This window comes from Pongo pygmaeus, chromosome 10 (assembly GCF_028885625.2).
Source record: "Pongo pygmaeus isolate AG05252 chromosome 10, NHGRI_mPonPyg2-v2.0_pri, whole genome shotgun sequence".
Lineage (NCBI taxonomy): Eukaryota > Metazoa > Chordata > Mammalia > Primates > Hominidae > Pongo > Pongo pygmaeus.
In genome coordinates, this window is record NC_072383.2 from 6,998,546 (window position 1) to 7,012,358 (window position 13,813).

The 13,813-nt window shown below is 54.8% G+C and overlaps 1 protein-coding gene and 1 long non-coding RNA gene across 4 annotated transcripts; one reads left to right on the forward strand and one right to left on the reverse strand.

The window, feature by feature from the left end:
• Positions 1–3: 3 nt before the first annotated feature.
• On the forward strand, positions 4–9,552 carry ENO2 (enolase 2). Of its 2 annotated transcripts, none has more exons than XM_054444505.2 (12): positions 4–330; positions 1,493–1,592; positions 2,096–2,191; positions 2,350–2,408; positions 2,723–2,792; positions 3,266–3,399; positions 3,625–3,847; positions 4,954–5,151; positions 7,449–7,650; positions 7,924–8,032; positions 8,212–8,270; positions 8,583–9,552. In XM_054444505.2, the coding sequence occupies exons 2-12, from the start codon at positions 1,508–1,510 to the stop codon at positions 8,650–8,652; spliced, it is 1,305 nt and encodes a 434-aa protein (XP_054300480.1). In that variant the 5' UTR covers positions 4–330; positions 1,493–1,507; the 3' UTR covers positions 8,653–9,552. The 2 variants fall into 2 exon arrangements, with proteins under 2 accessions (XP_054300480.1, XP_054300479.1); XM_054444504.2 differs by having other exon boundaries at positions 169–330; positions 1,496–1,592.
• LOC129010363 (uncharacterized) lies at positions 9,026–13,685 on the reverse strand. Of its 2 annotated transcripts, XR_008492980.2 has the most exons (3): positions 12,932–13,685; positions 11,870–12,001; positions 9,026–9,638 (listed from the first exon to the last, which is right to left on the reverse strand). It is a non-coding gene; the product is annotated as an uncharacterized LOC129010363 (long non-coding RNA). The 2 variants fall into 2 exon arrangements; XR_010122731.1 differs by lacking the exon at positions 12,932–13,685 and having other exon boundaries at positions 11,870–12,300.
• Between the last annotated feature and the right edge of the window lie 128 nt (positions 13,686–13,813).

Sequence of the window (13,813 nt, forward strand, 5' to 3'; positions counted from 1 at the left end):
GCTCTGCCTGTTACTTTCGACTGGGTCGGGCCGTGGGTATGAGCGCTTGTGTGCGCGGGGGCCAAGATGGGGGCCCACCCTTCTCCCATCCTCCCCCCTCCCCCACTCCACCCGCGTCGGTCCCCCACCCGCGCTCGTACGTGCGCCTCCGCCGCCAGCTCCTGACTCATCGGGGGCTCCGGGTCACATGCGCCCGCCCGGCCCTATAGGCGCCTCCTCCGCCCGCCGCCCGGGAGCCGCAGCCGCCGCCGCCACTGCCACTCCCGCTCTCTCCGCGCCGCCGTCGCCACCGCCACCGCCACTACCACCGGCTGAGTCTGCAGTCCCGAGGTGAAGCCCCCGCCAGGCCCGGAGCCCCTGTGGCCCCCTCTCCTCGCCGCGGCGCCCCTGCCCCCTTTACCCGGTGCCGCTGCGCACCTCTCTGCATCTCTGGCCCGGTGCAGCTGCGCACCTGCTCCGCCGCCCGCGCCCAGGGCGCCCTCCCACCCTGGCCTTCCCCGCCCGCTGCCTTCGCTTTCTGGCCCTCTCCGCGCCTGTCTCTAACTGCGCCTCTCCACCCTTGCCTGCCTCTCTCCCGGTGCTCGCCCTCATCTACGGTTCTGTCCATTTGTTTCTAAGTTGGGAGTCTCTCCGGGCGGTGCATTTTTATCCTGGCGCGTCCCTTTTGGTTTGCATTTGGGGAAATGTCTTCTCTCACCCTTCCTCACCTCCCCCAGACTTCCCTTGGACTCCCCTCTCTCCTGCTCTTCCCCACGGCGCCCCTCTCCGTTCGCGCTTCCTCCCCTCTGCTGCACGGGGGAGAGATGGAAGAAGTGGGGATATGTGGAGGCGCAGGGGGGAGGACAGGCCCAGCTAGCGTCCACTCCCCACCGGCTCTTCTCCTCTTCACTTCCCGCTGCAACCCCCAGGGACTGCAGGGCCTTTCTCAGGACCCTCTTCCCCGACACCCCTACTGCGTGCGCCTTTCGCGGAAAGAGGAGGGACACATGTTTGGGAGAGAGTGGGACCTTGGGGAAGGGGCAGAGTTCAGACAGCTGGGGTGTTAAGTTGGGGAGGCATGGGGGCTCTGGAAGAGAGGCCCAGGCAACCCATCCTCTTCCTGGCTCCCAGGAGAAATGCAAGCCTGGCAGCCATTCCGCTCTGAGGAGATCTGGGGGAACCCCACCGGCTGGCCAAGCTGCAAAGAGGCGCGGGAACCACTGTCGTGCCCCTCCCCTCCTCACTGCAGTGTTCTCCCATCTCATCATTTGATCGTACCCCGCCCCCCACTGCAGTGACCTCCCCTTCCTCACTGCATTGACCTTCTCCTCTTCCCAAGGGGGAGGGGGAATCCCTTCGACAGCCCTAGACTGCAGCCAGCGCCTCCGTACCCACCCCCCACCCACTGCAGTAACCTCTTTCCCATCCCTCCCAGCCTCCCGCCCCGCCCATTGATCTCAGGCTCCACCCCTCTAAGCCTCTTATCTTTCTCCTTCCTTCCCTTCCACCCGAGGAGATCCCAGCCATCATGTCCATAGAGAAGATCTGGGCCCGGGAGATCCTGGACTCCCGCGGGAACCCCACAGTGGAGGTGGATCTCTATACTGCCAAAGGTAATGGGTGTGGCATGGGCCTTCCTACAGCCCTAGCTTTTCCACCACCAGGCTGGGTTCGGCCAGGGGTTTGGAGGCCGTTTTTGATACCCAGGGGGATGGGGTGCTGGGCCGGGCTCACAAGCCTGGGTTGTGGAGGTTGGATCCTCCTTGTCCAGGGAGCCAGGGTAGGTGGGTCTGTGTTCGAGTTTAGCGTGTGAGGCATGCCCTGCCTCCGTGTGTCTGCCTGTGCACTTGCATGTGTGCAGACGTGTGCTGCAAGCAATTTCCTTTCTGCGGGCTCCCACTTGTGCATGTGGGGCCTCAGATGGGCGGATGAGGAGGCCACTTCTTGTGCATCTGCCTCAGTGTGTGTGTGGGGTGGGGGTGGGGGGATGTTAGGGAGCAGTGTGAGGAGAGAGCTGGATGTGGTAGGCAGGCAGTTTAGAGTCAGAAGGCTGAAGGACTCCCTGGCCCCTGTGTCCTCTTCACTCCCTCTTTTAAAAGCCATGTTCCTCCTTTAGGGCTTTTCCGGGCTGCAGTGCCCAGTGGAGCCTCTACGGGTATCTATGAGGCCCTGGAGCTGAGGGATGGAGACAAACAGCGTTACTTAGGCAAAGGTGAGGTCCTTTCTCTTTTCCAGACTCTCCCCCACCTCAGCCTTATGCCCCTACCTCACACCAGTCCCCAGTCCTCCTCTAGCATGCCTTCCCCTCCTCCCATTGATCCCTTCCGGCCCCTCCTGGCCTGACCCAGTCCAGCCTCTTCCTTTCCCCAGGTGTCCTGAAGGCAGTGGACCACATCAACTCCACCATCGCGCCAGCCCTCATCAGCTCAGTGAGGCCTGCTCTTTGCTGGGGATAGCAGGGCCAGAGTTCTGGAAGTAATCCCGGAGCAGGGCAGGAGAAAGGGGAGAAAGAAGGCCCACTTTTAGGAATCCTTACTGCAGGGGGCAGTAAGGAAGGGTGGGGAACAGCTTCCTTACTGCCCCCTGCTCCCATGGGGGATCAGGTCCCCTAATCCAGTTGGGCCCCTGTCACGGGACCTGGTTGGACCCTGGCCAAATGTGAGCTTGGGTGTGAATGAGGGGACCCTCTGCCTTGGGGCTCAGCCTCCAGCCTGGCCCTGGGTGATGGAGGCTCTGCCCTCAGGGTCTCTCTGTGGTGGAGCAAGAGAAACTGGACAACCTGATGCTGGAGTTGGATGGGACTGAGAACAAATGTGAGCCGGGGCCGGGAGAAAGTGGGGAAGCGTCGGGGTGGGGAGGCATGGAGCAGATAGAGAGCTGAGGGGCCAGTGCTGTAGTGGCTTCCTCAGGAATGACTGTCAGGGGCCTTCTCATCTCAAAGCCAGAGCAAGAGGAGATGAGTTTAGCTGCAGAGGGAAGGACTGACATTAGGCAGAAGGAAGACCTTCTTTGTAGCATACAGAGGAGGGGGATGGCCTGAGAGAGTCTGTAGTCTCAGGGATATTTAGAAAGAGGTGCGGCTCTCTGCCGTTTCCAATCTCCTCCTCCCCACCCATTCCTTTCCCTGCTGTTTTCAGGAGAGCATGGATGAGGTGTTGCTGGGGCAGGGGTGGGGAGGGAGGAGGGGGTCTCCTTTACTGGCTCCTTTTGGAGACTACAGATGGAGGCAGGAGCTAGGAAGGAGAAAGGGACATTGTGCTCAGCACCTTCCTCTGTAATCTCCTAGCCAAGTTTGGGGCCAATGCCATCCTGGGTGTGTCTCTGGCCGTGTGTAAGGCAGGGGCAGCTGAGCGGGAACTGCCCCTATATCGCCACATTGCTCAGCTGGCCGGGAACTCAGACCTCATCCTGCCTGTGCCGGTGAGCAATGAGCCAGGCCTGTGGCTCTCCCAGGGGCGGGTGGGAGAGGGAGCATGCAACTCATGAGGAATGATGGGAGGAAAGTGAATTGAGGGAGGTAAAGAGGAGGGATGGGGACATGAGACTTAGTCCGGGAAGCTGGGGGATGTTTGGGATCTTGAGTTAACACTCCTGGGGTGGGCAGGGGGGGCTCTTTGACCCTGCTGTGTTTCTGTGGCTCCCCAGGCCTTCAACGTGATCAATGGTGGCTCTCATGCTGGGAACAAGCTGGCCATGCAGGAGTTCATGATCCTCCCAGTGGGCGCTGAGAGCTTTCGGGATGCCATGAGACTGGGTGCAGAGGTCTACCATACACTCAAGGGAGTCATCAAGGACAAATATGGCAAGGATGCCACCAATGTGGGGGATGAAGGTGGCTTTGCCCCCAATATCCTGGAGAACAGTGAAGGTGAGGCCAGGAGCCCCACTCCCAGCTCTAAGTCTTACCCTATTGTGGGACATCAGAAAGGGCCACACAGTTCACCAAGTCCTGAGTAGGCGTGGAGGGTCCTAGAACTCTGCAAACTCCAAAAGGTACCAGTTCTTAGAGTGGATTGCAGAGAGCCTGCCAAATTTACATGCAGACCTAGGGGGACAATCTTTTCCCTGCCTAGCCAGATGTGTTAGCATCTGTTAAGTTGTCACTGGAAGGCCGGGCGCGGTGGCTCACGCCTGTAATCCCAGCACTTTGGGAGGCTGAGGCGGGTGGATCACCTGAGGTCAGGAGTTTGAGACCAGCCTGGCCAACATAGTGAAACCCCGTCTCTACTAAAATACAAAAATTAGCCGGGCATGGTGGCGCCTGCCTGTAATCACAGCTACTGGAGGGGCTGAGGCAGGAGGATCGCTTGTACCCAGGAGGCGGGGGTTGTGATGAGCCGAGATCATGCCACTACACTCCAGCCTAGGCGACAGAGCGAGACTCCGTTTCAAAAAAAAAAAAAAAAAAAAGTTGTCACTGGAGCCCTTGGGAATACTGGGAGGTGGTCTTGGTGACCTGTTGGATTCATCCCATCCATTCAAAATCTGTCCTGTCCCCGTCCCAACCTCCTAGGCCTCTAGAATCCCTAAATTTTTCTGTGCCTTGGGAGAAACTATATAGGGAATGGAAAGAATATAGGTAGTGGTTAAGAGTTAAGGTTCTGGGGCCAAATTACCTGGATTTATTTGAACCTTGACTTGTGGAGTTACTGCTGGTGATCGTTCTTACTTCTCTCTGGAAATAATAACAGAATCTAGCTCATGGTAGTGTGAGGCTTAAATGAAATATATATAAAATGCTTAGGTGACATGATGCCAATGAAAAGATTGTAAGTATTATTAACAGAATTCCACTCCTCTGTGTTGCTAGAAGATGGCCTCTCCTCCCAATCCTGGGGATAACCCCAACAGCAACCCCGCCACACTTCCCTCAGGAACAGCCCTCCACCTCTGCCCTGAATGTCTTTTCTTTCTCTCCTTCTCCTTGCCCATCCATCCTGCTTGTACTATAATCTCACTGTATTCTGTCCCCAGCCTTGGAGCTGGTGAAGGAAGCCATCGACAAGGCTGGCTACACGGAAAAGATCGTCATTGGCATGGATGTTGCTGCCTCAGAGTTTTATCGTGATGGCAAATATGATTTGGACTTCAAGTCTCCCACTGATCCTTCCCGATACATCACTGGGGACCAGCTGGGGGCACTCTACCAGGACTTTGTCAGGGACTATCCTGGTGAGAGGAAGCGGTGTGAGGGGGAGGTCTGGGGGCAGGCAGGGACGTGTCCCACCAACTCTGGACCTTATGGGGTGCTGACTCAGGCACCAGGTGGAGGTGTCCTAAGAAGAACCTGAGAACCAGGGAGAGGGTGCAGGAGCCACCTGCAAAGACTGGGCTTTGTATGTAGTGTAAAAATGCAGGTACCCGTGACCAATCTGTTCTATCTGTCTCAGATCCTGATTGAAGTCATGGGTTCTGAAAACTACTAGGGTCATGGGGAAGGCTCTGGAAGGAACCAGGGATGATATGAGTGTGACTGGATCTAGCAGAGAACTAGAACATTTCAGTATCTTTGATTGATGAAATTGTGGATGCTGAATGGAGCTGGGACTGATGTGTGAGTAGAAAGAAGGCTGAGGGGGACTGAATTAGCTTCTGCAAGTCTGGCCAGGGCCTTTATCCCGGGATGGAGGCAGTTGGTCGCCATCTTCCTGAAACAGAGCGAAAGAAAATCAACATAATTGCAGAATTAAGGATTTGGATTAGCAATGAGGAAGGGCTTCCTGGCAGTGAGAACAGGAAAATGCAAAGCTAGGTTGTGAACTCTTGTTACTGGAAGATTTTTTTTTTGGTGGGGGGTGGGGAGGGGTTTTTTGTTTTGTTTTGTTTTGTTTTGTTTTGAGACAGAGTTTCACTCTTCTTGCCCAGGCTGGAGTGCAATGGCGCCATCTCGGCTCACCACAACCTCCACCTCCTGTATTCAAGCGATTCTTCTGCCTCAGCCTCCCGAATAGCTGGGATTACAGGCATGTGCCACCATGCCTGGATAATTTTGTATTTTTAGTAGAGACAGGGGTTTCTCCATGTTGGTCAGGCTGGTCTCCAACTCCTGACCTCAGGTGATCTGCCTGCCTTGGCCTCCCAAAGTGCTGGGATTACAGGCGTGAGCCACCACGCCTGGCTGGTTTGCTTTTAATTAACTTTTTTTTTTTTTTTTTTTTTTTTTCTAAAGGCAGGGTTTAGCCATGTTGCTCATGGCTGGTCTCAAACTCCTGGGCTCAAGTGATCCGCATGCCTCGGCCTCCCAAAGTGCTGGGATTACAGGCATGAGCCAATGTGCCCAGCTTATGGAAGTGGTGCAAGATCTCTGCTCACTACACGATTCTCTTAGCTTCCCAAGTAGCTGGGATTACAGGCGCGCACCACCATGCCTGGCTAATTTTTGTATTATTAGTAAAAGATGTGGTTTTGCCAGGTTTGCCAGGTGGGTCTCAAACTCCCAACCTCAGGTGATGCACATGCTTCCGCCTTCCAAAGTGCTGGGATTATGGGCGTGAGCCAGTGCGCCCGGCCTGTTTTTTTTGAGACAGAGTCTTGCTCTGTCACCCAGGCTGGCGTGCAGTGGTGCAATCTCTGCCTCCCAGGTTCAAGTGATTCTCATGCCTCAGCCTCCCCAGTAGCTGGGATTACAGGCATGTGCCACTATGCCTGGCTAATTTTTGTATTTTTAGTAGAGACAGGGTTTCACTATGTTGGCCAGGGAACTCCTGTCCTCAAGTGATCCGTTCACCTCAGTATCCCAAAGTGCTGGGATTAGAGGCATGAGCCACCGTGCCTGGCCTCTCCATGTAAGGTTTTATGAAATAAGAATCAGGAGCCAGGCATGGTGGCTCATGCCTGTAATCCCAGCACTTTGGGAAGCCGAGCCAGGAGGACCGCTTGAATCCAGGAGTTCGAGACTGGCCTGGCAATACAGTGAGACCTCATTTCTACAAAAATTTAAAAAATTAGCTGAGTGTGGTGCCACACGCCTATAGTCCCTGCTACTGGCAATACAGTGAGACCTCATTTCTACAAAAATTTAAAAAATTAGCTGAGTGTAGTGCCACACGCCTATAGTCCCTGCTACTGGCAATACAGTGAGACCTCATTTCTACAAAAATTTAAAAAATTAGCTGAGTGTGGTGCCACACGCCTATAGTCCCTGCTACTCAGGAGGCTGAGGTGGCAGGATCACTTGATTGGGGGAGGTGGAGGTTGCAGTGAGGCCGAGATTGTGCCACTGCACTCCAGCCTGGGTGACAGAATGAGGCTCTGTCTCAAAAAAAAAAAAAAAAAAAAAAAGAAAAGAAAGTTAAGACTCAGTTAGGGCAGGTTTATACTGGGGGGATTTGTCTTAGCAAGGGTGAGCAGGTGTAGTTAACCAAGGTCCTGTCCATTTCAGGGAATAAAGGGGCATGTTCTTGCCTGATTTAGAGACCCAGGGAAGATGAATACCATCCCCCCAACCCCGCCCCATGCTCTCTCTGCAGTGGTCTCCATTGAGGACCCATTTGACCAGGATGATTGGGCTGCCTGGTCCAAGTTCACAGCCAATGTAGGGATCCAGATTGTGGGTGATGACCTGACAGTGACCAACCCAAAACGTATTGAGCGGGCAGTGGAAGAAAAGGCCTGCAACTGTCTGCTGCTCAAGGTCAACCAGATCGGCTCGGTCACTGAAGCCATCCAAGCGTGAGTGACTTCTGTCCCTCTCCTGTGTGGTCCTCATTTCTATAAGACTCCTTTTGTAAGTGCTCCAGCCTAATTCTACCCAGGGGTGCCAAAGAGAGCGGGGAACCTGGAATCATCATCACAGTTCTCTCCCCTCTGCCCCTCCACCCCTGATTCTCTGCTCCCCTCCCAGATAGCTTTCCTCTAGATGTTTCCTGACATAGACCAAGGTTGGGGCTGGGAAGAGAGTGCCCAGTGTGAGGGCTGGAGAATCAGTGCTGTGTGTGGATACAGGTGCAAGCTGGCCCAGGAGAATGGCTGGGGGGTCATGGTGAGTCATCGCTCAGGAGAGACTGAGGACACATTCATTGCTGACCTGGTGGTGGGGCTGTGCACAGGCCAGGTGAGTGAGGCAGCCTGGTGAGTGAAGAGAACTCTCTGTGGGATTGGTATTTCTAGCTCACCCACCTGGTCTCTCCTTCCAGGTGTTTGAGGGTGTCAGGGGAGTTTCAGGAGAGCAGAAGTTTCCTTTCAGGGGTGAGAGGGCAGGCACTGAACTGCAAATCCTTTGAAATGTTTCAGATCAAGACTGGTGCCCCGTGCCGTTCTGAACGTCTGGCTAAATACAACCAGCTCATGAGGTGAGGGTCCCTGGGGAGGGAGCCCCTGGCCCAGATGGCTAAAGGCCCCATTTGCCTGCCAGACCATCTCTAGCACCCAGGGCCTGGATAACAGTCCATTTCCAGATAATATTGGTTTTTGCTTCTTGGGTTTATTGATGGCCTGATTGACAGATCCCAGAGATCACATGGGAAAGCCAGGGAATGCTAAGCCTTGGGGCAGGACACAAAAGCAGGTGGTGTGGGGGTGGTTGGAGTCTGGGGGACCCCTAGAGAGAGAAGCAGGATCCTCCTGCATCCCTGACCACTTCCTTTGTGGTTCATCTCTCTCAGAATTGAGGAAGAGCTGGGGGATGAAGCTCGCTTTGCCGGACATAACTTCCGTAATCCCAGTGTGCTGTGATTCCTCTGCTTGCCTGGAGACGTGGAACCTCTGTCTCATCCTCCTGGAACCTTGCTGTCCTGATCTGTGATAGTTTACCCCCTGAGATCCCCTGAGTTCCAGGGTGCCCAGAACTTCCCTGATTGACCTGCTCCGGCTGCTCCTTGGCTTACCTGACCTCTTGCTGTCTCTGCTCTCCCTCCTTTCTGTGCCCTACTCATTGGGGTCCGCACTTTCCACTTCTTCCTTTCTCTTTCTCTCTTCCCTCAGAAACTAGAAATGTGAATGAGGATTATTATAAAAGGGGGTCCGTGGAAGAATGATCAGCGTCTGTGATGGGAGCGTCAGGGTTGGTGTGCTGAGGTGTTAGAGAGGGACCATGTGTCACTTGTGCTTTGCTCTTGTCCCACGTGTTTTCCACTTTGCATATGAGCCATGAACTGTGCATAGTGCTGGGATGGAGGGAGTGTTAGACATGTGATCATGCCTGGCTAATAAGGCTTTAGTGTATTTATTTATTTATTTATTTATTTTATTTGTTTTTCATTCATCCCATTAATCATTTCCCCATAACTCAATGGCCTAAAACTGGCCTGACTTGGGGGAACGACGTGTCTGTATTTCATGTGGCTGTAGATCCCAAGATGACTGGGGCGGGAGGTCTTGCTAGAATGGGAAGGGTGATAGAAAGGGCCTTGACATCAGTTCCTTTGTGTGTACTCACTGAAGCCTGCGTTGGTCCAGAGCGGAGGCTGTGTGCCTGGGGGAGTTTTCCTCTATACATCTCTCCCCAACCCTAGGTTCCCTGTTCTTCCTCCAGCTGCACCAGAGCAACCTCTCACTCCCCATGCCACGTTCCACGGTTGCCACCACCTCTGTGGCATTGAAATGAGCACCTCCATTAAAGTCTGAATCAGTGCACTGTTGTGTCTAAGGAGTCTTACTCTAGTCCACATGAGGGGAGAGAAGATGGAGCACCTGGAAGCTGGTGAAACTGGACAGCAGAGCTGGGGAGGGCACAAAAAGAGGAAGACAAACTGAACAAATATGGCCAAGATGATGCACTGCCTACCCCACTCTGGCTACGTGTGCATGTGGCCCCTGCTTTCTTAGCAGCAGGCTTGGCTCCCAGACCCAGGTGAATTAAGGGGCTCAAGAGCCCCTAAAAGCATAAAATATTGTGTGTGTATGTGTGTGTGTGTGTGTGTGTGTGTGTTTGTGTGCGCGCACGCGCATTTTGGGGGAAAGGGGGTCTAAGGTGTTTTCATATCCAAAGGGCTTGTGGACTGGAGCAGCTCCTGTACTGGGCCTCTGCCAACAAAACCCTGGCTGGTTCTCGAATGGAACAGGACTTCATGGCCATTACCACTGCAAGAGAGGGAAATGGGAAGGAAGAATGCTTCCGGGGGTCGTATAGAGAAGGACCTAAGGAAACAGAGTCCTCCAATAAACTGAAGATTCAGGAACAAAAGTGCTTAACAGACCCCTGGCTGGGTCAGACTAATAGTAGGGTTCCAATATGTGGCTAGAGACATATTACTCCTTAGCTGTAACTCGTTAACTCTTATGGGGCCTCAGCGTTGAGATGCTCATTCTAGGTACCCCCGAGGGGGACAAATCCCTTCCTAGTCCTACAGATAGGGTTTGCACATGGGAGATCTAACCACTAGAGGGAGACAGAGTTTTGCAGGAGGCCATACTGGACGCCAAGTGGGAGGAACTTCAAGGCTGTCCCCTGTGGGCCTCCCACTCTGCTTCTGCTGAAGTCTGGTCCTGGCTCCCTCTGCCATCCTGCCCAGCTCCAGGGCTAAAATAGGATTCTAGTTCTGTATGGGTAGGGCCCATTTCTTTTCTTGCCTTCCTTCCTGGGTCCCTGACACCTCAGCCATTTTCAGTTCAAAGAGCTTCATGTCCCCTTTCCACTTCTGTGCCTTTTAATTTCAGTGTGGGCATCTCATCTTTCCCTTTCCTCCTGTCTCCTGGCGACCCTTTATGCCTCCCGTGGGGTTTCCTGTACTTTTCTCTGTGCCTCTCAGTTTTCTCTGGGGTCCCTGATACCCATCTTACCTTAGTAACTCCCAGACTGACCAGGACTATTCTAGTTTGAGCCTAGTTCCTAGCCTCTGTCCTTTCTTTCATCCCTCCTCACCAGGTCGCCTTCTCTGACAGTCTGGCCCCCCCACCCCCAAAGTACCGGGGTTGGATTGGGTTACAGCTAGCTCTGCCTGGGCCTCCCAGGCCCTTCTCTCCACTTTCCCTTTGTGCCGTTGCCTGGAGACCAATGGGTTGTGGGGGGCTGAGCCAGAGAGGGAGCTGGGGTGAGGGATGGCTGGGGCTGTGCGCGTGGGTGTGTGTGTGTGTGTGTGTGTGTGTGTGTGTGTGTGTGTGAGATGTCCCCTGCAGCTGGACTATAAGCCTGGCCCTCAGGTAGGGGAGGAATGGGAGAGGGTAGACAATGGTTTCTTTTGTGACTCTCACCATCCCCTATCCCCACATATGCCTAAATTTTTCTTTTAGTATCCATTGTAGCCCATTCGTTAGTGATTAAAAAACAAGGGAGAAGAGCTCAGCCTGGAAGGGATTTGGAAAGGGCTTGAGCCAAGGCCCAGTGGGAGACTGAACTGAGTGGTACAGAAAGAGAGGAAATGCAATGGGGAGAGAGGGTGAGAGGGAGAGAGGGAAAGGGGGAGCCCTGGAACAAAGTTAGGGGTGGGGAGGAGCAGGAGCTACCCTAGAGCAAGACGAAGGGAGTCCAGGTGCACAGGGAGACAGGGAGCTGGCCTGGTCTCAGGGGGGCCCTGGGAGGGGCTGGGAAGGTGTGCATGAGTGGTAAAGTGAGTGCCAACCAATTCAAGGGACTTCAGAGTGATGACTCATTCCCAGGCCAAGGAAGTGTTCCTGTTCCTGCGCCCAGTTCCCCAGTGCTCTGGAATCTTGTTTAGAGCTTTTGAGTATTCCCAGAACTTTGTTGAATCTGGCCCAAGGAATTGTGAGACAAAATCTACTGAGCTGCTCTAGAGCCAACCTCCTTCCTTCCCTGAAGGCAGGTGGGATCTTGCCAATTCAGGGCCCACCCTTAGCCTCCAGCAAGACTGGCCCCACAAGTACCCGGCCCCCACCCCAAATCTGGAGCGCTACTGAGGGCTCCCAATCCACACTCCAGCTCCAGCTCTTCCGGTTTGCCAGCCTGCCTCCCTCCCGTTCTTTGGCCTTCCCAATTTCTGCTGCCAAAATTCACCCTGTGTCCTTTGTCCTGGGAGATGCTGCTGCTTGGTGGAGGGCCAGGAGGGAGCCCAGGAGAAGGAACTGGTGGCGGGCTGGCGGAGGTGCCGGCTTCACGGCCCGCAGCAGACTGACTGCCAGAGGCTACCTGGAGAGCAAGGGAGGGAGAGAGAAGGGTTGGGAGGAGCCTGCAGTCTGTGGTGGGGGCTGTCCCCACCTTAGAACAAGTGGGATTGAGGAACAAGGATACTTAGGGATTTGGGTCCACATTAAGCCCAATCTTCACCCGACTGCTTCCCTGTGACCCAGGGGATCTTTAGTGATGACTTTCAACAGATTTGAGAAGGAAAATGGAGATGCCACTAGATGGAAGGCCTGAGGATGGTGTCTCACTCCTCCAAGCTGTATCCCTTACCTATCTACCCATGGGCTTGCCAGCAACCACCCCCCCCCCCACATCTGTCATTTCCTTTAACTGCCCTCGTTTCCCATCTCCATTTTTTCTTTGTTTGTTTGTTTGTTTTTGCTTTTTTTTTTTTTTTGAGATGGCATCTTGCTGTGTCTCCCAGGCTGGAGTGCAGTGGCGCGATCTCTGCTTGCTGAAACCTTTGCCTCCCAGGTTCAAGGATTCTCCTGCCTCAGCCTCTGAGTAGCTGGGATTACAGGCATGCGCCACCACACCCGGCTAATTTTTGTATTTTTAGTAGCGACGGGGTTTCACCATGTTGGCCAGGCTGGTCTTGAACTCCTGACAAGTGACCCACCCGACTCAGCCTCCGAAAGTCCTGAGATTACAGGCGTGAGCCCCTGCACCGGCCCCATCTCCATTTTCTTTTCCCATCCATGATCTTTCCTCTTCCATACTGCCGCCAAAGGCCTTGTTCAGCTTACATTTCCTTCCAATCTTCTTATCCCCCTCTTCCCCATTCTGCCCACCCAAGTAAACCCTCCTCAGCTCTACTGGGAGCCCCCACCCCGAGGATCCAGCCAGCCCGGTGTCTCCCACCCTCCTTTCTCATCCAGAGCCCTCCTTTCTCACCCAGAACCCATTTTCCCTAGAATTGGCACCTGGGCCCACCTCGTTCATCCCTTCTTAAGGTTCCTCACGCGTTCCCCTCCTCTTTCTCCTCACTGATGTTTCCTCTGGACTTCTCTCTCTCCAGCATTCCTTCATCCCTCTACCCCCAATTCTTATGTTTCTGAATCTTTTGCCAACACTAATCACCCCCGAAAGCTTTACTTCTTCCAGAAGCCCCATCTTTCTATATATGTCATCTTTTCAATTTTTCTCCCTCCTTATGACCCCAAACTTCCATTCCATTCTCTCTGATAATAGCCCCCAAACCCATCTGGCTCCATCTCTGCCACAGATCCCTCACCCCAAGCTTCTCTCACTTCTCACCAGGCACCCACAAAGCCCCCAGGCAGCTCCGTCTTTCCAATCCAATCCCATTATCCCAATCTCTACCCCAGGATCCCCCAAACTCCTCCCACTTCACCTCTGCCACAGACCCGCTCGCCCCCAAACTTCAGCCTCCCCTCATCTGCCCTCACCACCCACAGCCCCTCCTACCTAGCCCTCTCCCGCGCCGGGCCCGCGGGCTCCCCACATTCCGCCACGGCTAGCCCTCCCCGCGCCCCGGCCCCCTCGGCCTCGGCCTCGGCCAACTCGCGCGGCGCCTCCCTCCCTCCAGCTCCCCCTCTCTCCCCCCTCGCGGCTTGCCTCGCGCTCCCTCCCTCGCGTCTCCCTCCTGGCCCCTCTCTCCTCCGTTCCTCGGCGCTCCCTCCTTCTCCCTCTTCCTCCCTTCTCCCATCCCCCTCTCCCAGGCTCCCTCCCTTCGCCGTCCGCTTTCCTGTGCGAGTCGCCGGACGCACCGCCCAGCCCGTCCGCAGCCCCGCGCCGGGTGGGGGCCTCGGGCCGGGCCATTTCGGAGGGACCGCGGCTTCGGGGAGGGGCTAG